The following is a 24,916-nucleotide window of genomic DNA, read 5'->3' on the forward strand; positions in this document are numbered from 1 at the left end:
CTTGAAAAGAAAATCAAGAAGCGAGCCAGAAGTTAAAAAGCACCTTACCACCCCTGAATGCACAAACCAAAACCCTAAACTTCAATACTCACTGTATTCAATGATGTCTCCTTCAAGGTGTTTTCAAAAATCCCAGTTACTTGTAGAGGCCAAAACACACCTACAGAAACAAGCAAAAAGAGCCTCTTCACTGAAATGATAGAAGAGCTCTTATCCTGGCTGATCCCCAGAAGGGAATGAAGCCCCTTAGCCAAGGCTGGGGTTAATATACCCCCGATTGGGCCTGCCTCCCATTCCCATGATGCCCGGGAAAAGGGAGGAGGCAACTCCTACAAGGCATAAAAGCTCTCGAAGGACATGCAGCTGTTTGGTTCCTCAGATTTCAAGGTGAGTAAAGGGCTTGATAGAGACAAAATCTCCTTGAAGAAATAATGCAAGTTTCCTTTTTGGCTATAATTACTTCAGGCAAGGGGGCAGAAATAAAACAGCATCTTAGCAGCATACCTGGGTAGGTTGGGTAATTTGTTGTTGACTTAGGTAATTGTTCCTTAATGACTACTATATAGTACTCCACATGTGACTAAGGAGGGTGATAAAAAACAGTAATGTTATGAATGGTGTAAGTCTCATTAGCACCTCTAAGTACAGATATCCACTGTAAATAAAAATAAGAAAAAGAGTAAACTCCCAGGCAGGGTTAAGGTTATGTATATCTCTGGCTTGCTGCCATGTGAGATAGATGGTACTGGGGCACTTCTACAAGTGCAACTGAAGTGCAGTTTTAAACCCTTAAAATGCTGAAAGCAGCAAAGATTCCTTCAACTTAGAATGAGGATATGGGGTGGTTACTTCCACTTCAACCACAACATGGCAAATAAATGGCTAGTGCCCTTTAGATTTCTGCCAGCAAGAACTCTGAAGAGACCAGGATTTCTCCCACATCCAGGTTGCCACAAGTGGGAACCCTGGGTGTCCTTGGAGCACCAAACACCTCCTAAAAACTGACATCAGGAACCTGGGGGATGAGTTTAGTTTCCCACAGAAAGGGCCACCATTCGTGCACCAAGCTCTGTGCCAGAAGTGTGCTTCTGCCACCTAGAATTCTGAAGAGACCAGGATTTCTCCCACATCCAGGCTGCCACAAGTGGGCACCTTGGGTGGCCTTGGATTGCCAAACGCCTCCTGCAAACTGACATCAGGAACCTGGGGGGCTGCGTTTAATTTCCCACACAATGGGTCACGGTTTGTGCACAAATCTCTGTGCCCTGCTGTGGGCTTCTGCCAGCTACAATTCTGAGCAGTGCAGCATTCCTCCCAGATCAGAGCTGCCGGAAGCTGGAAACTTGGCTCTCCGTGGAGTGCCAAAGGTCTTGTACAAACTGACATCAGGAACCTGGGGTGCTGTTTTTAGTCTCTGAAGTTAAAGGGCCAATGTTCATATCTAAGAGCCTGTGCCTAGAAATGGACTTGTGCCAACTAGTATTCTGAAGAGACCAGTATTTCTCCCATACCAGCCTGCCACAACTGGGAACCCTCGGTGTCTTTGGAATGTCAAACAAACATATTCTGCAAACCGATATCAGGAACCTGGGGGCTGAGTTTAGTTTCCCACAGAAAATGGCCACCTTTCCTGCAAAGATCTCTGTGCCCTGCAGTGGGCAACTGCCAGCTACAATATTGAGCAGTGCAGCATTCCTCCCAGAACCGAGCTGCCGGAAGCTGGAAACTTGGCTCTCCTTGGAGTGAGAAATGCCTCCTAAAAAGTGACATCAGGAACCTGGGGTGCTGAGTTCAGTTTCCCAAGGAAAAGAGCCACTGTTCATATCTAAGACCCTGTTCCCAGAAGGGGACTTCTACCACCTAGAATTCTGAAAAGATCAGGATTTCACCCATACCAGCCTGCCACAAGTGGGAACCCTCGGTCTCCCTGGAGTGTCAAACACCTCCTGCAAAACATCAGGAACCAAGGGGCTGAGTTTAGTTTCCCATGGAAAATAGCCCCCCGCTCCTGCACAGATCTGTGCCCTGCCGTGGGCTTCTGCCTGCTACAATTCTGAACAGTGCAGCATTCCTCCCAGATCCAAGCTGCCAGAAGCTGGAAACTTCGCTCTCTTTGGAGTGAGAAATGCCTCCTACAAACTGACTTCAGGAACCTGGGGTGCTGAGTTTATTTTCCCAAGGAAAAGGGCCACTGTTCATATCTAAGACCCTGTACCTGGAACTGGACTTCTGCCACCTAGAATTCTGAAGAGATCAAGATTTCTCCCACATCCAGGCTGCCACAAGTAGGAATGCCGGGTGCCCTGGGAGCACCAAACACCTCCTAAAAACTGACATCAGGAACCTGGGGGATGAGTTTAGTTTCCCACAGAAAGGGCCACCATTCATGCACCGAGCTCTGTGCCCAGAAGTGGGCTTCTGCCACGTAGAATTCTGAAGAGACCAGGATTTCTCCCACATCCAGGCTGCTACAAGTGGGAACCCTTGGATTGCCAAATGTCTCCTGCAAACTGACATCAGGGACCTGGGTGCTGAGTTTATTTTCCCAAGGAAAAGGACCACTGTTCATATCTAAGACCCTGTGCCTGGAACTGGACTTGTGCCACCTAGAATTCTGAAGAGATCAGGATTTGTCCCACATCCAAGCTGCTGGAAGCTAGAAACGTGGCTCTCCTTGGAATGCCAAACATTTCCTACAAACTGACATCGGGAACCTGGGGGCTGAGCTTAGTTTCCCACAGAAAAGGCCCACCGTTCCTGCACAGATCTCTGTGCCCAGTAGTGGGCTTCTGCCAGCTACAGTTCTGAACAGTGCACCATTTCTTCTTGCTTTATTTATTTATGGTTTTTACTTATGCGTCATTTTCAGATCTCACCCACGCTCAGTGATACAAACCTCTGAGCACAAATCCTCCAGGCACTGCTTGTTCTTTTAAGATGTCATTAATGAATACCATTTTTCAAAGCCTGACATGGGTTTTTCAACTAAGTTTCATTTTGAAGCTCTTTCCCTTTTTAATCTGTTTCCTCAAAGCTTCCAACGTGTGCTAATGTTAAAACTAGCTCCACAAGGAAGACCTGGAAAATGTTTTGCCATTCCCTTTCCTCCTCCCTTCAAGCTACATCAGTGTCACAGATGTAGTTAGTACCGTTTCCAGAGAAGTTTGCCTCACTTTTGCTATTGGTCTGTAACAGCTGCAACAAAATATGCCTTCCTTGAAGTAGTTTAGCTCTTACTGATCAGACCTTTGTTTTGGCACTTCTGAGCCAGGGCCTGCAGGTCCTCCTGCAGCTGCAGGTCTTCGCTGACGAGCCTCCACTTGTGCAGCAGCAGCATCTCCCTGCTGGAGAGGATGTCGTTCACCTCATCTCCCTAAAAGCCACAACAGCAGGGTATTCCAGCACAGGGCATAAGAACTTAGCCTGGCCACAGCTACATTAATTTTTCAAAAGAAAACATAAGTGCAATGTATTTTCCTACATACTAATTTATAAATACTGTTTTGGATCCTTACAGTCAGAATGGCCAGGAATTAGGGACATAGGACTTGACACTAACTATGCATCTCATTTTATTTTATTCCCCAGGTATTCAAACCCGTAAATCCTCCTGTCAGAGCAATCTCATCCAAATTCAGTACTCAACACACAAGCTGAAGGCGAAAAAAGCCATTCATCTACCAAAGATAAAGAAATCCTCCAGGCCTTAATAAAGTTCAAACTGGACAGAGGATGAACTGCAAACCAACTAAAACAAAAAAACAAGAGACCTCCTCGGCACGGGCTTCCTCCCTCCCCAGGCAAGGAACTGCATCCGCTCAGGGAACACCGACTTAGTCCCGGCCTGGCAACAGGAGAGGCACAAGGAATATTGTCAAGTCGTTCCAATGTCAGTGCTGTCCAGGCCTGGGAGAAAGGACTTCCTACACCGCTTGTCTGTCTCTTCCAACTTCGGTCCTGCATTTTTCCCGCCGATTTTCCCTTAAGCTTTGGAAGGTCGCCCGGCTGGTCTGCTCCGCTCCCGAGCTCACGGCCAGGGAGCTGCAATGTGTATCGGCGACGGGCTCTGGGGAGAGCTGCAGTACCGCTCTTTGTCCACACGGTGGCAGCACTGCCTTAAGCCCAGCCCGGGGCTGCCACGGGCTAGAGCTGCAGTACCGCTCTCTGTCCACATGGCGGCAGCACTGCCTTAAGCCCAGCCCGGGGCTGCCACGGGCTAGAGCTGCAGTACCGCTCTCTGTCCACACGGCGGCAGCACTGCCGCACAGCTCGGCCCCGGGCAGTGGCACAGAGCGAAGGCAAAAAAGACCGTGGCCAAAAATGGCATCCCAAACCTCCTCTAAAAATAAATGGCCCAAAACACCCCAACCACACTTGCAAGAATTCTACCTTTAATCAAATTCAAACCAGATAAGCCTTTACTTTAAGCTCTGCTCCAATATTTTTGTATTCATTATGTTTATATTTTTCATTACCATTTATCTTTTATATTCATATCTAGGTGAACTATAATACATCATACTTCACCTGTAATAAGTATTGTATTTACTTAAGTTATTGATATTGTTTTGTATTTTATATTTCTATTTTTGTTACTTATATTTTTCTATTCCTGCATGTAATTTTTTAATTTGTGTTTAAATATAAACAAATAAATGGTACTTTAAACTATATGAATTCATATAACCTAACACACCAGAACCACAATTAATTATAATTAAATTAGCCTGGTTTTCTAAGGGGTAAAGATTTAATTTTTATTTAAATAGTATGGGCATGTTTTCTCTGTTTTGTTGGTTTTTTTTTTCTTGGTGGGGGTGTTTGTGGGGGCTTTTGCTTTGGTTTTTTGTTTGCTTTGTTTTGGATTTCTTTGTTAATAAACAAGGAGGGTCGGAGAGTTACAAAATAAAATGTCTACTTTGTTTTATTGCTGCCTCTGAAATACACCCCGACATCAGGCTGCTGCTGGCAATTCTGTGCACGGGTGGGACGAGACCTGTTCAGGGGCTGAAAGGAAAAAAAAATGGCCCCAGGGTGTTCACGGCTTTCTCCGTTCAGGTTTTTTAACTTGACAGAAAACACTGAGGTTTTGCTAACTGCACTCGCAATTCTATCCCGACGTCCAGTGGACAGGGAGGTAATTTTTCTTTTTTCTTGCCAACAGCCAAACTTCCACATACTCGAGAAAAGAAAGTTCTTTTTTTTTTCCCAGACTCTAAGAAAACATGAAAAAATAAAATAAACCAAAACTACATAAGAAATAAAACTAAAATATTAAAAGAAAATAAACTTTTAAAGTAATAAAATGAAAAATAAAATAAAAATAAATGAAACTGAATAGAAATTAAAATAAAATCTAAAAATAATCAAAACTAAAGTAAAAAATAATTAAAGAAAATAAAAAATAAAATATAGAAGAAAAAATTAAAAACACAAAATTAAGAAAAAATAACATGAAAAGCCACAACAAAATAAAAGAACATAAAAATTACAAAAATTAAAAAATAAAAATTAAAAAAAAAAAAAAAACAACATTTTACAAATGCAGCTCTCTCCTCATGCCACTGCCCAACAGCTCCAGGAGTTCCCTTGATTGTGCAGCAATATGGAAAATACACCCAGTGCCTCCCACAAAATAAGGTTTTCCAGACAATTCCCAGTTTTGCTTGGAAACAAATTCGATCTTAGTAGGAAACTCATTTTGTGTGAGCATCCACATGTGCCAAGGCAGAAGAGAACCACCTCACTGTGTCCAAGGAACAGCAGCTAGGCCAGGATTGAAGTTTTAATGGAATTCGTGTAATTACAAATACAGCAAATTGAACTTTACAAAGAGATGAATCATAACAATTAAACACTTAGCAAGTTTTCCTGGGAATTCACAGAATTCTGTGGGTATGGTGTTGAACAATGCCAGATTTACCAACATTAATTGGGTAAATTTCCTTGGAAATGTGCTCTAAAATGTACAAAAATTCTAATTAGGATGGAAAAAATGGAAAAAATAAATATTCCCTTACTAAAATCAGAGGGAAAAACATCAAATAAAAGGAAAGAAGACTATCTAAATCCCAGCTTGCCCAGAAAACAAGCTCAGGAATTTCTAACATTGAAAACTTTTGAAATAGACATCAAGTCGGTGGAAGTTCATGGAAGGATGATTTAAAATCTGCTTCCTCTGCTCTGACTTTAAAGGGAAGTGGGAATTCAAAAGGTCTGGTTACTCCTGTTCAAGTGTTATCTGGATTTTGTGGTAGTAACAATCCAAAGAATCGCCAATCTTACATATATTTGACATCTGAAACTCTCTGCAGAGCTGGCAAGTTTCAATGGAACAAGAGAGCGACAATGCCTGGAATAACAAGAGTTGGGAATTCTATTTACAAATCCATGGAAGAGGAGGATGACACCAGGAACACACTCCAGCTGAAAGCAACCATTTATTGGAAAAGGCAATCAACCTGACAGTCTCTATCCAGTTATGGCTTGGTAACTATCCAGGAGTCAGAAAGAAAAGCGGGAACCTTGGACTGGGATAAGTGGGATAAGGCCTTCCCGTGGCTTCACTTCCGACTAGCTCTCTCCTTTTTTGCCTGCAACTACCTGCAAAAGGAAAAACAACAGGAATAAAGTTTCAAACAGGATGCCCTTGGTTCAGGCAGACTCAAGTGCGGCTCCCAGGCAGAGAGGCCGGGGCGTGCCTCGGGCAGCTCCGGGAATCCGGGATTGCCCGTGGGACCCAAGGGCCGGAAAAGCGCACCCACCTGCCGGGTTCAGTGCTGGGACACGGTGAGGCCTCGGCTCGGGGGCAGAAGTTGGAGCCGGGACTGCAGGAGAGCACCCCAAAGCCCCGTCAAACATCCAGCACTGCACGCAGCACGGTCCAGCAGAAACTCAGGTGGGATCCAAGGCCCCCGGACGCTCCGTGTTCCTTGCCCTCGGCAGCTTTGCCAGGGCCTCCCTCAGAACACTGACCTCACCGCGCAGCTCCTACAAAAGAGGAGAACTCACGGAAATCACCCAGCAATGCACGGATCTCCAGTTATTAAGAAGCAAAGCTGCAGCAAAATGCATCCAAACTCTACTGCAAACCGGCAGGTCTGAGGAGATGCAGGGATTTATTCCAGAAGGGTCATAAGTGTCCCTCAGCCAGCCAGGATTTCTCTCAGGCTCTCCCCATTGCTCTCTGAGGACACAAATGGCAGTTTTTCCCTGGAGCTCCCCTTTCCACCAATGCCAAGACTTCTGCTCTCCTCCAGCTCCAGGGTCAGGAAGGAAAACAGGAATATTATCATTGCACAGACTGTCCAGGAGAGTGTGAGTGAGGCAGGAGCACCAGCTCCCAATCCACTGCTGCTTCTGGATTTATAAACAGTTCCTTCCATCCTATCTTTCCCAGCACCATTCCCTGGGTGCCATGTCCACAGACACCTTTCTCCATGCAGCTTAAAACCCACAGAAACCAAAAGAAAGAAGATCAAAAAAATCAATTCTCATGTTTCTAGTGTGGGGAGAATGAGGGAGATCTAACATCTATTTATTTTAGAGCACGAGAGCAATTTTTCATGACCTTGAGTATCAGTGAAGGGCAGCAAAAGCTGATAAACACCTTTATTAACTTATCAGCAGCAAAAACCACAAAGTTTTATGTTTAGTAAAGATCAAGTTTTGCTGCTAAAATTAAGGAGGTGGCAGGTTAGTATTGAGCCAGCTAACTTTAAAATAAGATTTTACAAAAAAATTGGTCAAAAAAGAGTCTTAATATCAAGATATATGCCACAGTTACTTTAAAAGAAAGTTGTCTTTGGCATGCATAACTTGACAGCTCCTCGTGATTTCAGTCCTTACCATTTACTTTTACCAAGTTGATGATAAAAACCGCATAGAAAGCTCAAAATAAAATCCAGGACAAAGCCAGACATTTCCCCAAGTACCCCCAGTGTGGAGCAGCGTCAGCCCCAAGTGTTTGCTCCCTCAGCCCAGCCCGGAGCAGGCTCCAGCTGCTGCCCGGGGTGGGTTAGCAAGGGACTCCCTCGTTTGAAGCTGTAAATGCGGGTGGCCTGCACTGGAGTGCCAATAAATGTGAAATACGTGACTCTCGTCTTGAGCAATGACTGATCTTCCAATGGGAGCCCCCTCACCCAGCATGGGGCACTCTACCACCGACTTCATACCTCTGCCTCTGAAAGAAAGTTAGGACAAAAGTTGAAGTGCTGCAGGGTAACTTGACAGCTACAGACATCTTGTGGCAACCTATGAATACCCTCTACAGGCCAACTACACCCTACGTGACAAATTTCAAGTCCCCAGGACTTGTCCTATGACCCCTACACCCAGACTAAGCAGCAAGGCAGAGCAGCTCCAGGCCAAACACACACCTACACCCGTGAAGCAGGAGATGACAAATGAGGGGACACAACAGGGACAGAAATCTCTTTGCAAGAACAACGACCCTGAGGACCGAGAGAACTCGGGATGAGATGACCGAGGTAAGACTGAACGTAAGCTGACTAGGCTCAGAGAGCCCTACAGGAAGAGGATGCCAATGGGATGACTTATCTCAAGAAACGCAGAGATGGATGCCTGAGAACCCTACGATCATAATCCTCTACCTATCTTTGCATTCCCGTAAGACCTAATTTGCCAGAATTGATCACGGCAGTCCACAGCTGCCAATACAGCTCAGAACAAGACCTGAAAAGGCATCAGATTGGATCCTTATGAAGAAAGATGGATTCCAATGCGTGTCCAAGCACCTGAGACACAAGCACCTGGCCAAAGAATGCAGAGATCAGAAATGCTAAGACTGACGCCAGGGGTTTCTGACAGGCCCTTCGAAGGGCGAAGGCAAAACACTTGAAACAAGATGCCCAAAAGACACAGAGTGCACAACAGACAAGACACACAACATGCCCTAGGACTGCTCTGCCCTGCACACCTCAGAAGGAGATCCAAAACGAAACTGTCCCTTGATGTTTCCTAAGGGGGCACATCTTGGACACCCCCATCTCCAAACCTGACTCAAAAATCCCTCCCAGTGACCCTTGCCCCGGCATCTCACTTTCATCCCCTCTGTGAGCCGTAGCCCTCCACTTATCTCTCAGATGTGTGGAGATGAGGACCCATATCAGGTGCCAAAGAAGGCCGCCTCTCCATCAGAGAAATTCCTGCTGTCACCGGGCTGTTGCCTCTTTGTCACCTATGATAAATAAAACCAAATGTGACCTTGGGATCTTAGCAGCACATCAGCCAGAAACCAGCAATTCTCCTACTCAACCTCACCCAGGAATGCACGGGTCCTCAGGCTCCACGCTTCAGCTGCACTCAGAGGCCAACACCACTGTTGTGGGGTATGCCTGGGTTGAGAGCACACAAGATCACGGGGGTATTGCTGAAACTCGAGAGTGCTCTCACTCCTCCTCCCTAACCGCCCCAAATCCTAATCCCAACTGCTCGGCTGTTATCCAAGCCTACCTGGATGGCGCCTCCAAAGAGAGGATATCAAGGCTTCATCACAGAGTCCTGTAATGCTCCCGGAGGGCTGCCGAGTGAGGCCACCTGGATCCGACAGCCAGTTGGTAAGGGGAGCTTGGCGCCATCCGAGTGCACCCCCTAAAACACACAATAACAGAGGCTTAGAGATTCAGCAGGGAGTGAGGCTTGAGCAATAGCAACTGCTTCTGTCCACCCATTACCACCCACCTTGCCCACTTCACCTCAACTGATACAGCTGGTCTCCAGCCTTCCTTCCTAAAAATAAAGGCAAAGAACAGTGCTGTAAAACACAACCACCATTTACACTTCCCCTGCAAACGGTGACTGACCTTCTTGGGGGAGCCCCCTCACCCGGCATGGGGCGCTCTGCCACAGATTTTATCCCTCTGCATCTGAAAGAAAGTTAGGACAAAAGTTGAAATGCTGCAGGATAACTTGGCAGCTCCAGACATCTTCTGGCAACCTAAGAATACTCTCTACAGTCCAACTACACCCTACATGACAAATTTCAAGTCCCCAGGACTTGCCCTATTACCCCTACACCTAAGCAGCAAGGCAGAGCAGCTCTGGGCCAAATAAACACTGACACCCATGTTCACAGGACACAACAGAGACAGAAATCTCTTGGCAAGTAGAACGACCCTGAGGACCGAGAGGACTCGGAATGAGATGACCGAGGTAAGACTGAAGGTGGGCTGACCAGGCTCAGACAGGCCTGAAGGAAGAAGATGCCAACGGGATGACTTATTATCCCAAGAACTACAAAAATGGATGCCTGAGAATCCTAGAGTCAGAATCTTCTACCTATCTTGGCATTCCTAAAAGACTTTATCTGCTGGAATAGACCGTGGTGGAGCACAGCTGTCAATACAGCTCAGAACAAGACCTGAAAAGGCATCAGACTGGATGCTTGTGAAGAAAGATGGATTCCGATGCGTATTCAAGCACCTGAGACAATGGCACCTGGCCGAGGAATGCAGAGATCAGAAATGCTAGGACTGATATCAGGAGTTTTTAATAGGCCCCTCAAAAGGTTAAGACAAAAGACTTCAAGCATAAGATGCCCAAAAGACACAGAGTGCACAACGGACACAACAGGCCTTGGGACTGCTCTGCCCTGCACACCTTGGTATTATGATAAAAAAAATGAGACTTTCCCTTGATGTTGCCTAAGGGGTCACATCTTGGACATCCCCACCTCCAAACCCGACTCAAAAAATCCTTCCCGGTGCCTCCTGACCCAGTACCCCACTTTCATCCCCGCTGTAGCTCATAGCCCTCTACTTATCTCTCAGATGTCTCAGGATGAGAATCCGCATCGGGTGCCAAAGAAGGCCACCACTGCTTCCGGGAATTCCCGGCTTTCACCAATCTGTTGTCTCTTTGTCAGCTACAATAAAGAAAACCAAATATCAAAGCATAATCTTAGCAGCACATCAGCCAAAACCTGCCAATTCTGCTAGTCACTGTCTCCTAAGCATGCCTGGGTCTTCGGGCAGCACGCTTTGCCTGTGCTCAGAGGCTGATTCTGTCTTAGCGGCATTATTGGCACTGAGCCCACCCACCACAGCCTCCATTAGGGGTGTGAGCATCCCCAGCCAGAGCAGGAAAGGAATGCAGGGTGGGCATCCCCAGTGAACTGAACCCTGAGGGCTCTGCCCTGCACTGTCGCTTTCTGCCTAGCCCAGCCTTACTGCCTGCACCTCTCAGGGCTTCTGGCATTGTCCTGCATTAGGGATGCTGCTTGCACCTGCTCTCAGAGAAATAGTGTTGGTAGCAGTGCTGTGAGGGCTGGTACACCTGTACTCTGACTTCTACCCTAGCCTGTACCCCCAATTTTCACTGTATGTTCTCTAGCCCTTGAGTGCTTTACCTCCCAAGCCCTCCCTCAGCCTCTGTGTGTCACTGTCACATGCTCCTGCTGAACCCTACTACCCTGCTCTCTGCAATCAGCGATGTTCCTGGGACAGGGATCCCAGGGCCTGGAAGCCCCCACTGCACCCTAACCCTGTGGACTCTACAAAAAGGCCAACCATGTGAATCTCCCTAGAATGCAAAGACAGCTCTGAACTGCCCTGCCCAGCATAGGCTCTGGTATTGCTGAGGAGAAACCCTTTCCCCCTTTACTGCTGAGGTGTCCATCACACTAGGGCCCTCCCCTCTAAGGTAACTTTTAATTGTCTCCTGGGAGTAAAAACATTTTTCCCCTTCTCCCACCCACTAGCTTCAACACTTAGCTTTTGGAAGACAAGTGGACAAAATCCATCCTTGACAGAAATGAACGTGTCGGCACCGTGGACGTCTAGACATTCTCTGCATCCTCTTAGGCGCTGCCATATCCAGACTTGACCTCCGCACCTCCTCACGCTACCTAGGGTTACAAACCAGAAAATGTGACTATCCCCCTCCAAAAGATTAATCCCTGGGGCCCTTCCACACCACCTGTCCTGCCTCCCCCCTCAGATCTTCATTCCACTCCAGAGGCTGCCCGGAGGGTACCTGACAAAGGAAAAGGTACACACCTAGCCACTGCTGCACACCGCTCACCTTATGGGTCAACCTGCCTAAACGCCAGCTCACCCCACTCCCTCTATTCCTTGGCATGTCTAGGGCAGCAGCGGCGCCTGCAGAGAAATAAAAAAGCAAAACAGCATGTTGAGTTACTGTGAAACAGCAACTTCCCCGGTCTGACTGAAGCACGCCACAAGTACACCTTAAAGTGGCACCCATCTGGCCTCTGGGATCCTGGGCCTGGACATCTGGCAAAAGGGCCACCTAAAATTAAAAAAAAAAAAAAAAAAATTAAAAAAAATAGCAAATGCTTAAAGTTGCACCAGAAATTGAGACCACAGCAACGGCAACTGCTTCTGTCCACCCACCACTGCTCACCTTGCCACTTTAACTTGACTGCTGAGATCCGGCTTCACCTCCTAAAAATAAAGACAAAGAACAGCACTGTAACATAACCACCATTTACACTTCCCCTGCAAACACAAACGGTGACTAACCTTCTCGGGGGAGCTCCCTCACCTGGGATGGGGCACTCTGTCACAGATTTTATCCCTCTGCATCTGAAAGGAAGTTAGGACAAAAGTCAAAGTGCTGCAGGATAACCTGACAGCTCCAGACATTTTGTGTTCACCTAGAGATACCCCCTGCACGACAAATTTCAAGTCCCCGGGCCTCGTTCCATTACCCCTACACCCAGACTAAGCAGAGCAAGGCAGAGCAGCTCTGGGCCAAATACATGCAGAGACCCATGACACAACAAACAAGGAGACACAACAGGAACAGAAATCTCTTGGCAAGAAGAATGACCCTGAGGACCAAGAGAACTCGGGATGAGATGACTGAGATAAGACCGATAGTGAGCTGACCGAGCTCAGAAAACCCTGCAGGAGTAAAATGCCAAAGGGATGACTTATCCCAAGGAACGCAGAGATGGATGCCTGAGAATGCTACAGGCAGAATCCTCTACCTATCTTGGCATTCCCGCAAGACCTAATCCGCCGGAATGGATCATGGCGGTGCACGGCTGTCAATGCAGCTCAGAACAAGACCAGAAAAGGCATCGGCCTGGACGCTTGTGAACAGAGATGGATTCCGATGTGCCCCTGAGCTCCTGAGCCAAAAGTTCAACGGCATCAGCACATGGCCAAGGAAGAGGGAGATGTTAAGAATGATGCCTGGCATTTCCAACAGGCCCCTCAGAGGGCTAAGGCAAAAGGCACACCATATGAGACATCCAAAAGACACAGACAGCACAACATACAAGCGACACAACAGGCCCTGGGACTGCTCTGCCCAGTGCACTTTAGCACTTAAGACTTGCCCTTGATGTAGCCTAAGGGGTCACATCTTGGACATCCCCATGTCCAAACCTGACTCAAAAATCCCTCCTGGTGACTCCCAGCCCAGCATCACATTAGCATCCCCTTTGTGGCTCATAGCCCTCCACTTATCTCTGGGATGTCTGGGGATGAGAATCCACATCAGGTGCCAAAGAAGGCCGCCTCGCCCTCAGGGAACTTCCTGCTGTCTCCAGGCTGCTGTCTCTCAGTCAGGTACCATAAAGAAAACCAAACATCGATGCATGGTCTCAGCAGATCTGTTGGCCAGTCAGTGAGGAGGTCTCTGTGTAATACAATGGACCACCTGAAACACACAAACAATGATGGATGCTCAGAGCTGCACCAGAAACACCACTACCCTAACCACACAAACACATTAATTCCAAAAACAAAAACTCAAAAAAATTCACTAAAAAAGGCCAACTCTTATCACCCATAATCGAACTGCCAAATATACTAAAAATAACACCATGTCCGTTCCCCTCAAAAAACCTTCAAAACATATACCCAGGACCCCCCCAACCTGAAGACCTGCCTCTAACAAAATAAGAGGCAGAGAACCCATGTCTTTTGAACTACATAAATTCATCAACCTAACACATCAAAACCACAGAATTTTAAACCCTTAGTCAAGACTAATACACCCTATACACCAATCCCATCGCTACATACAAAATGAACACCTGTTTTCTATTAATAACATAACAAAAAAGTCACAACTTTTAACTGCAATAAAACCTAAAAACACCTAATTAAAAATAAAATAATCCCATTATAACTAACGCTAAACTCCAAGCAAACTTCCCCCAAAACAAATATTTTAAGGGCCAAAAGCTCTCAAACATTTAAAATAACTACTTCAAAAATGTCTTCTGTAACTTTCAGACTGATCTTGAGAGCAAAGCAAGGGAAGACGAAGTGTGCAGTTTGTGTTAAGAAAACAGTACTCACTCCTCTGTATTCCTTCTCCAGTATACTCAGCTCAAGCACAGACAGACTGCAGCACAGAGAGCTGCTTGGGTCCTAGTCAGTTTTAGCTAGCTAAGGCAGATAAGTTCCCCACACTGGGGTTTTTTTGGTTTTTTTTTTTCCTTTTTCTTAGGACTTTTAAAACCTGCTGCAGACTAAAAAACCCAGAGGAGCACCCAATGGTACCTGCAGCCCACGGGGCCTGGACTCAATTTTATCAACACCAGAAGAGCTGATAAAAAAACCAAAGAAGCTGAGCTACAACCCACAGCAAGGACTTCCTAATTTTACCATCTCACTTAAAAATAACAAGAAGTTTTATTATTTCATGCTATTCGTTCTTTAGGCTTGTGAGCACTTGGTTTGTTCAATAAATAGCTTTGTCCACTTTTCTCCAAAGAAGTTCTTTCCCAGACCAATTTAAAAGAGAGATACCATTTGGGTTTACTTTCCAAAAAAGCTCAGTTCAAAAGCTTCCTCCCATATTTGCCCTAAACCATGACAACAACAAACAAATCAAACTGCAAAGATAACAAGAGCACAAATACACTTAAATTAAAAACACCAAAACAAATTATTCCTAACTCAATAAACCCATAATGCCTCAAAAACATCAAAACAAAAAAACACCACCTATAAACACCCAGAAAGCCAAAAGATTCATTTGACTATAAACAATATCTCCCAAATTATCCATAACTATAAAATACACTCTATAGCCAAACCAGCTAAATAAATAAACCCCTATAAGACAGTAAACAATAATGCACTTATAAACATTAGGAAACCCTAAGAAATTAGCTACATCACATTACCTCAAACCCACCAGAACAAACACTACACACTCACCATGATAAAAGCCACCACTAAATAAATAAAAACCACCCCTATACCTCATCTGACAGCCATTGGAAACTTTGGGAAACATACCCTTGGAAAATATAAGGCCCCACCAAAAAAAAAAAAAAATTCAGCAACAAAACTCAGTTCAAAATCAATGTGATCAACATGGAAACTAAGAAACCTAACATAAAATAAATACACCATATCCCTCATCATACACCATCTACTAGCAAAATAAAGCTACACAATAAATTATTAAAAACCATTTAACAGGAAAAGCTTTAAAAAAATTTAAAACTGCAAATAACAAAACACCCCAACTCTGACCAGCCAGGCTGGCCTCACCCAATCAGAATCCCTACATACAATAAACAAAACCCCAATAGCACGTATCAGAAGTCTATCCAAAAAAGCTGCTTAAATTAATTCTACCTCAAATACAAAGAAGCCCATCCATAAAGTTATTTTCACCCAAAAAACAAATTATACATAATAAATAATACCAAAAAATCAAACAACTATATACCACAAAGAACATAATATCGAATAAAAACACACATGTAAGTTTCACTACTTATTAGAATCCCAGGGGAAGAAGGACTCCCCCCAAGTTAAACACAGACAATAACAGAAGAGGAGTTTCTTCCCTCAGTTTCAACTCCTTTTGTCCTCATAACCTCTTTTTCCTCCTGGGAGCACTGGGGAAGAATTGGCAAGATGGAACTGAAAAGAGAAAGGAGAAAAGTCCCCCCTACAGACCCACACTGGCTCACCTGCTGCTGCTGAGCACAAAGGTTTGTCCCTCAGCACCTCCTGAAACAACATTCCAAGGGCTCCCCCAAAGCCTGTGAGAGGTTCTCACCGGTACTCCAAGGAACCCAGAGTGAGACCTCCTCCCACAGCTCCATGCCAAAGGGAGCTGAGGCTCCTCTCTTCAACAGCCCTGGCAGGAAGTGCCCCCTCATTCGCCTTTACAGTTCACACCTGGGGCTGCTCTGTCCCCTCATAATTTTAACAGCTCTCACCTGAGGCTGCTCTGTCCCCTCAATCATCCTGTGACAGCTCTCACCTGCAGCTGCTGCCACTCCGAGTGTGAGGGCGGGGGCAAAGGGGACGTGCTGATCATTCCCTGGACAGTTCATTGTCTGCACCTGACACTCTGGGGCACGGGGCTTTCCTTGCTATGGATAAGGACCCCTCTTCTCCTGCAGGTGCCCAAGGCTGAAATTTGGATTCCATCTGCAAAATTCCATATGTCTGGGCTTAATAATGTTTTTTAAATTAATTTACAGCAGTTTATATAATCTATTTGAACTCTTTACCAAAGGTCCCCAGCCTCTCTAATGAGAGACATGGAAGCTTGATTGTGTTAGTTTGCTGATAGAAGTCAAGGTCGGGAAGTGAGACGGCACGAAGCATCTCAGAGCAGCACAGATCCCGCCCGCACGCCCGCCCCCGACGCTCGGATGCCTTTCGGTGAAAACAACCCGCGGCACTGCGCCCGTCACCCGCGGCCAGGGCCTGCCCCTGGCTCGGGAGGGGCTGCCGCCGCGGTAGCAGCGTGCGAGCAGCGCCGGCCGGACCAAGCGCCAGCGGCCGCCCGGGGCAGGCGCTCCGCCTGTCGGCCACGACCCTGCTCCAGCCCCACGGCTCCCCAGCGAGCGCAGGCACGGCCACGAGGCGGGCGAGCGGCCGGGGCAGAGCCACGGCGGGAAACGGGGCACGGACCGGCCCCTGCCGGACGCCGTGCCAGGGCCCTCCTCTGCCCCGGGGAGGACGCGGCCACGGCGAGCAGGAAACATCCCGAGGTCCGCGGCTACCCGCGCGGATGCGCTTACTTGGTCGGGGTCCAGCCGGGAGAGAAGCGGCAGGGCGGACGCGGACACGGCTCGGACAGCAGCCCCGGGGCGCACGGACGAGCCCTGCTGCCCGTCCCGCCCCGCCCTCACGGCTGGACCGCGCTCGTGTCCTCCCGTCCCCGCGGCGCTCGGCAGGGAGCGAGGCTCGGCGGCTTCGCTCTCCGATGAGGCGGCCGCGTGCGTCCGCTGATCGGCACGGCGCAGGGTTGGAGTGGCCAAAAAGTGTTACCGCTGGACATGGGGACACAAAAGGATGCTCGGTTCTCTGTTCCCGGCTTCCCTCGCTGCTGCTCCTGATCTCCAGCAAGGAGAGCGCCAGATACCGAGAAAAAAAATCCCCTAGATTTGAGAGCCCTGAACAAAACAGGAAAAGGAAGACGTTTAGTCCAAGCCAAGATTCCAGCTGTAAAAAATAATCACTTTTCAGGTTTCGGTTTTGATGAGTTAGCTATGTTTGTCTGAGAGTAAAAAACAAAACAAAACAAAGAAACAAAACACAAACAAACAAAAAGAAACCCCACACACAACCCTTCCCCAACACTCAAACACATTTTTAAATGCCAACTAATCACTGCAAGTGTTACGGCAACAGAGGGAAAAAAAGAAACCTAAACAGCCTGTATTTTTTATAGGCTCCTTTGTCACATATGCACCTAAAGTAAATCACCCAAATAATTATTGTAATTCCACATTAATGCATACAGCAGTTTATTGAGTTTATGGCTTATGGTTAGGCTTTAGTAACACTTAGTATTTCAGTGCTACAAGGAAGGACGTGCTGAGCACAGATGTTTGCAAACAACGATAATAGGATAATAAATTACTGCAAAGACAAACTCTCAATGCCACTCTTATTTATGCAGAAAAAATATCTGAATGCATTCGGTAATAAGTTGTCAGGAATTCCAGGCTAGTGCTGCAGTGGACAGGGATACAGTGGGCTATGCCTGAACACTAAGGGAATGTTCTGTCATTGTTTGAGTCAGCCAAGTGGAGGTATTTCTCATCTCTAATACTTTTAGTTTTCTTTAGTTGACAGCTGCAGCTGAAGTATGATGATAAAGAAGTACATTTTTGTTATGAGGGAGGCTAAGAATTAATTCATGCTTGTAATAATATTTTATATAAAGTGCTGAAAGTTAAATATAGTAGATATATGAAGCACCCCTTTTGTAAAATTCGGACTGAAAAACCTAAAACTCAGGGAGAGACTTCATTTGCATTTGAAGGCACAGAGCAAAGTTCAGATCCAAGGAGGGAGACTTCATTTGCACTTGAAGACACAGGGCAAAATAACATTTTTTCTTGGAATGAGACAAGAAGCGATCATCGCTGTCTGACCAAACACCCACACCACCTGGACATCATCGCCGGGCCGGAGGGAAAGACAAAAGGACTTCAGTAAATAACTATGCAATGCAAAAGATAACACTATATCGGACGGCTGAAAAGATTTACATCCTGGGTCTAGCCTGAGGGCACAAAAACTGTATAAAAATCTAAGCTCCAGCAGCAATTTCTTGTGAACAAGGGGAGGACTGTCCGCTGGTCCGACATTGTTCACCAGGTGCCGACTCCCGGGATTGGTATCTTCAATCTATTTTGGTAGTGGACTTTTTCATTTCTTTGTAACCAAATTGACTTTGATAAATTTCTTTATATAAAACAATTCAGCTATTTTGCCTATAACAATTTTGGAGATGGCAGAGGCTGGAGGGTGATGAAATAGTTGTGTCCTTTCTTGCAGGGCAAGGCAAAGCCATTCTCCTCATCACCACAACTCACAGGAATTGAAAGCCAGGGAATAAGAAGAGGGTTTTAAAAGAAGTGCTCCAGTAGCATCTGAGCCCCTTAAGATTAGATCACAAAAATAATATTACTGTAGGTCTGTGCCTAATTCCTGCTTCTTTCTCTTTTTACTACCTGTTTCCAGTGTATTCTTGGTCTAGAGTATCAAAACCTGTTTCTGAGATAGATCTGAATTTCACAGCACATGCTCATCCTAACTAATGTCATGCTGCCTGCAGGCTTTCCACATTCTCCTTGCCAGGAAAATATCACACCTACTTTTAAGAGTCAAGAACAGTTGTTGATCCTTTGTTCACATCCAGGTGTAATTTTGGAGATTCAGTATGGACCTGCTGGGACAAGCAGGGGCACCAAGCAGCCTCTCTGATATGAAGCAGGCCACTTCTCGCAGTCACCCACCTGCATATTAGCTATTTCCTACCAGGTAAGAGGAGGTGTGCAAATTCCTCTGGCATCAGCTATTTTATGGCACATGCCACCTGGGCGCATTCCTCAGAATGTCTCTGGCAGCTGCCAGCTCTCAACACTGCCTAAATAGCTCTCTGCCCCATAGGAATTTTCTGATTTTCTTGTTTCTTCCCAGAAGACTGTAAGTGAACCTGATGGAGCAGAAGGTGAAGAGATCATGTTTTCGTGGGCACTGGTTTGGAGCACAAAATTTAACTTCGGCTCAAGACCCTTTTACAAAGATCTTCAAATACTGCCAAACTACAGCAGAGGCTGTGAGTGAAAAAGCTAACCAAACCCCTTTGCCATTTAAAAGACACAAAGTCCCTAGAAGAGAATTATATTTAGCAATCATGAGAAAAAATACATTAGGAGCAATCAACACAGAAGAAGTCCTTTTTATGCTGGGTTTTCTACTTTCCTGTACCTTATTTAAAATTGTTTCTCTACATCTGAGACAAAATATAAAAATTAAAGCAGTTTTCCTGTGTCCTTCCTCATAGACAGGAGACGGTGATGTGTTTTAACACTGCTCTAGTGTACAAAAACCCTCCTCACATAACCACAGGGATATCATGTGTGTCTCACCTTCCTGCCATAAGTTACTCTGAAGCCCCTCTGGATGGAATCACAAAGACAAATGCAATCCCGTACATTGTGCTGCTCTGACCCTCTCTCCTCACAGAGACATTTCCCTCCCAAGAGCAAAATGATATGGGGAGCCACTATAAGGTCACAAAAAACTGAACACAATGAAGGAGGAGGAGGCTTTGTAGGCAATGCATTCCCGCTATTGTCTGCTCCTTCAATAGCTCTTAAGTGGAAGAAAAGTAGCTGTGACTCTTTTAACATGAAGTGACCACCAGTGGTACTGTGGTGTTGCTGGATTTGGGTTCCAGCACTCACAGTAGTACTGAGAAGGAGTAGGAATGTTAGGGTTTTGCTGCTGAAAGCTTCTTTCTCTCCAAACAGGGACTGCTCCTCTGAGAGTCACAGGCATCTCATGTGGTTGTTTTTATTTAGTGCCTTCCTGTTATTGGCAGAGGTTTTCCTTTGACTGACCTACTTGTGTCAAGGAGCAGAGGAGGAGCGCATATGAAGGCTCCTTGCTTAGATCTTTTTAGAACAGTTGACAAGGCAGAAGTAGTGAGTGAAAGATCTATTACGGCGTTGGAAAGGCTTTTGTTGCAGTTTTATGCTGTAACTTCTATGGCACTGGAGAGGCTGAAAGGGCTGTTTCCAAGTGAAAATATGTCCATATCTCATGTCTGCTATGTCACCTCATTTTACCACATTAAATGGTTGAACCCACACTTCAGTTCAAGCTTATTGATAATGTTGGTAAAGAAGGAGAACACCAGCAACTACAAGCAGAAAATAACATCGTGCTTACTCTTCGTCACGTGCGCATGCTGTGCTGTGCTGAACCTGGAGGTACTGACTGAAGAGAGACTTGTTTATCCGAAATAGGCATAGTCCATTGCATGGTTTAGCCATATGATTGCTCTGTGGTCACTAACCCTGGTTTCAGAATTTAGTCATCACATTAGGCAAACAGTTATTGGGGACGCATTCTGACAATTTTTGACTGACTAGCAAAGTTGAATGAGGATCCATGTGGGGCAGGAAAAACCTAAGCAAAGCAAAGGGGAAATTTCTAGCTCTACAGTCAGCTTCATGCCAAGTAGACAGCAGGAAATAATGAATAGTCACTGTTGCCTGTTTTAACTGATGTGATATTTCTCGTGCTCAGGAGAGAGACTGATAGTAGACATCGCAGAGCCACTCTTGTCACATCCTTCATTTTAAAAGAAGTTTGTTTTGTAGAAAAGGCACAAATTAATAATTTCTATCATTTTGCCCTCTCCTTCTTCAAAGCCTTTCAGACAAACTGGCCTTTTCCAACAGAAATTCTTTTTAACCAAGGTATCCTAAGTAGCTTCTCTTGTAAATAGAGAACTGAGATATCAGGCCATAATAACAACATAGTCTCGTTACAATCTATTAAAATCTTGAATGGAGCTTGATATCTATCTCAGGCAGCAATATGCAGGGGCTCAAATAGTAGTATTATCCCCCTTTTTTAAATGATTAAGCTCTGGAATGGAGGCAACCAGGGAGAGGGATTTTTTCAGAATTTCTTATCAGCATCTTGTTTACATGAGCAACTAAATAAGGGTCTTACCAGTCCCTTTCCAGGGATAAGATAATTCATGTATGGGTAATTATTTTCTGTTCATCTTGTAAATACATTGAGAGGAGTCTAAATTTTCTTTTTAGTTGATACTGCTATTAAAGAGAATTGATTCAGAAAGAAAAGTTAGAAAATGTCTCAATTTCTACAATTTAATTTATTTTTCCTCCTTTAGCCTGAGAAGTTTTAGAGCCAAATGCCCGATTATAGTTTTTCAATTGGGAATGTAATACAGCATTGGTGGACTCACTGCCAGTCACAGCTATCAACACAGCCTGAATATCTCATACTGGGTACTCAGAGATAAGTCTTAGCCCAGAGAGTATTTGGTTTAATATTTGAAAAAAAATTGCTGGTCAATTTGCCATCTGCCTAAAGCACTGCTCCAATTTATCTCTTCTTTTCATTATTAATTGGTATATAATGCTTTAAGGCAGATGGCACATTCGTGTAAAGCAGAATGTGCCATCACATTCAATGTAACAAAAGAAGAAATCAAATGCAGTCCTCTTGGCACTTTGTTTTCCTACTAAACCCTTATGACAGTTCTTCTTCTGATACATGTCTCATTATTTAGCTTACAAATTCATTATTTCCACTGTAATCTTGCTGGGTTTTGGCAGAGATATAGAAAAGGCTTGTGCTGAAACCAAGCAGTAAATAACTGAACTACAAATCTTGAGAACTGATGTCAATTCCATGGCCATTTCAAAGCTCTTTGTGTTGCATCTAAACGTGATTTCTCCATTCTTTTATTAGCTCTCTTGAGAGAGACATGATTGTTAATATTCATCTTCCTCTGATATGATGAGAATCCATGGGAACCAGCCAGATTATAATAATATAATCATAGTAAATTGCTTGTGGCAAAAATTGTATATAAGACCCCTCTAATACATACATTCGCTCTCTGGACAGCAACAAAAACATGATAACTGAATTACACTTTTAACAAGATTTTAACAATTGATGAAGCAAATACAACCTTTAAAACAAAAAATTCCCTCCCCCTCTCCTTATCATGTCTGAGCTGTCAACAGAGAAATCTGGTCCACCTCCTTCATGAATTAGTCTCTCTATTTATGTGTTGCCCTCCTCAGTGTTCCCATTTGCTTTGAAGCTAGCTGACCCAGTTAATTTTGTTCCAGCGTTATTGAAATTACTCTTACCATTGCAAATGCTTCCAAGGGAGATAATATTAATAACAGTCTCTCCCATCAGATCCTGTCAGTTGCTGGGATGATTAATATTCCTGTCTGCAAGAAGCATTATATTGTTTAGAGAGGGCATATTGCTTGACTCATAGGCTATTACTTTTCATGGTCTGTGATGAGTGCATTGTGATCTGTTATTATTGCTTTACTGTTTACACATAAAGCAGTTAGGAATACAGTGAAATTCAGATAGATTCAGACATAAGAAATGAGACAACCTTACAGGAAGATCTTCAGTTGTTTTGTCCTCTTCATTCACCATGTCACATCCCCACTGACTGTTGCTATCATCCTTTTCCTACCTAGGATGCAGATGGCAGCTGCATTTCTCTGTGTATGGCCAGTGAATGTCTTTGCAAGGATGATCGAAGGCAGTCTGCTGGCTGCAAAGCACCATGGGCTCCTAACAATTTTTTTCTACATAAATACCACAATGTGTCTGTGGAGAGCTGCTACGCTATTTTGAGACAAGTCATTTCAGCTCCTGGGCAAGAACTGTCTAGGAATAATCAAGATCAGTTCTTATTTTCATGGAAATAACCATAATCTGGATTTTCCCAGGAATCCTTGTGATCGACTCTCACTTGCAAAATACAGACTTGAGTATCTGTACTCAAGTACAGATCTTTATTTTGAATACAAGCCGTTAACAGAGTCTGCTCCTGAATGCTCAATGAAAGGTACGCTTTAATCTATGCAGATTATATATAGCGCATGGGTTCAACAGCAAGTTGCCAAGGCAAACCCAAGGGCAAATCTTGCTTCCGCAAAATCTGATCTGTGCCATAAACAATGACTGATTTGATTTTCCAGTCTGGTCTAATGCAAATGTCCAGGAAGATTTGTCTTCTCAACATCAAAGCCAACTTTATGGCTTTGAAGCATAGGCTGCAGATTATTTTTATCACCTGCTTCTCAAGTGTTTCTGCTCAAAAATCTTTACGGAAGCAGTCAAACCTTCCCATCATTATGCGGTCAAAGCTGCACAGGAAATTAATCAGGGAATCAGGAGTGGCAGGTGGATTGCCATTCAGTGACAGGCTGGATGCTGATATTAAACTCCTTAGGTATGGAAAAGAAAGTTCACTGCCTTGCAGCACAAGATGCAAGAGAGGAGCAGCAGAAATTACTTCTTTAAGACTAAAAGACTCAGTAACACCTCTCTTGGATATTTGCCCCTATAGACAAGTGTAGAAATGTCAGTGAAACACTTTCTCCTCTCACCCTGCAGCGGAATGCAAGCTGCGACCTGCAGGTCACGTATCCAGCAATGGGGAGGTGGCAGGGAGTGGACAATGCAGTGTCAGAGACCAGCCATGATAGAGGACAGGGCTGGGGGCTGTTGAACGACTCCATGCTTAGGATAGGCTGGCTGTACGAGATACTCTCTAAGCTACAAAACACAGCAAATCCACTTCAAACATGAATGTAAGAGAGGAATTCAAACAACAGGGAGTTATTATTAATTCTAGATGCCTTTCCCAACAACTGCACCTGAATGCTTATCTTTATTTAATTTTTTTGAAGATAATAAATTAGGCAAAAGTGAAACTTAATGCAAACTACTAGATTACTCAGGTCTGACAAATTAATTTAAAGATAAATCTAAGAGGAAGACCTCTCTGAAAAACATGGCAAAACCCCCCCAAACCTTCAATGCCTTTCAAAAAAACCTAAAAAACCCAAAAATGTTTCATCTCAGTGTTCCCACAGACAAAAGTTTTCAACTCCTCATTTTGAAGGAGACTTTTCCTTTTAAAATCTGTCCTGAGGGTGGAACTAAAGGCTTTGGAATAAATATTGACAGACATAAAGTTGCATTAAAAAAAAAAAAAAAAAAAAAAATTAGGCTTTCCATTCGAGTTTAAAAAAAGCAGTTTGGATGGATTTCGAGATGATCTTTTCTGAGCTGGACTTCAGTTCTTGCTCAAAATAGTCAGTGTTAGTTTAGCTGGGGTGAAACCAATCTTCCACATATCCTCTTCACAGGTTTTTAGACAAAACGCTAAACTGAAAAATAAGTTTCGCCAACTGTACCAATGATCTTACAAAGTAGCAAAGCTCTCAAATACATTAATGGTATGAACATATTTAGCACAATCTCACCAAGATCAATATTTCACCAAAACCAGTGTGGAAAAAATGAGAAATACATTCTTAATTTATTGAAGACAGACAAAGTGACTGCTTGCACATTACAACTTTCTGCTACTGTACTAGAAGCACGTGGTCAAA

The 24,916-nt window shown here is 44.7% G+C and overlaps 1 protein-coding gene across 1 annotated transcript; it reads right to left on the reverse strand.

Moving 5' to 3' along the window:
* Positions 1–6,427: 6,427 nt before the first annotated feature.
* On the reverse strand, positions 6,428–24,037 carry LOC136366187 (uncharacterized). The gene is made up of 9 exons (XM_066327086.1): positions 23,906–24,037; positions 16,228–17,203; positions 12,043–13,650; positions 9,825–11,866; positions 9,703–9,750; positions 9,475–9,612; positions 9,283–9,356; positions 6,765–9,199; positions 6,428–6,603 (listed from the first exon to the last, which is right to left on the reverse strand). The coding sequence occupies exons 1-2, from the start codon at positions 24,035–24,037 to the stop codon at positions 16,499–16,501; spliced, it is 837 nt and encodes a 278-aa protein (XP_066183183.1). The 3' UTR covers positions 6,428–6,603; positions 6,765–9,199; positions 9,283–9,356; positions 9,475–9,612; positions 9,703–9,750; positions 9,825–11,866; positions 12,043–13,650; positions 16,228–16,498.
* Between the last annotated feature and the right edge of the window lie 879 nt (positions 24,038–24,916).

This window comes from Sylvia atricapilla, chromosome 11 (assembly GCF_009819655.1).
Source record: "Sylvia atricapilla isolate bSylAtr1 chromosome 11, bSylAtr1.pri, whole genome shotgun sequence".
NCBI lineage: Eukaryota > Metazoa > Chordata > Aves > Passeriformes > Sylviidae > Sylvia > Sylvia atricapilla.

What these genes read in the sequence shown, in the direction of transcription:
- LOC136366187 (XM_066327086.1), bottom strand. Translation starts at nt 24,037, where the DNA reads ATGGAGTCGTTCAACAGCCCCCAGCCCTGTCCTCTATCATGGCTGGTC. An exon ending in AGCTTGCATTCCGCTGCAGG is followed by an intron (nt 17,204 to 23,905) that starts GTGAGAGGAGAA and finishes CGTGCCGATCAG; the next exon opens with CGGACGCACGCGGCCGCCTC.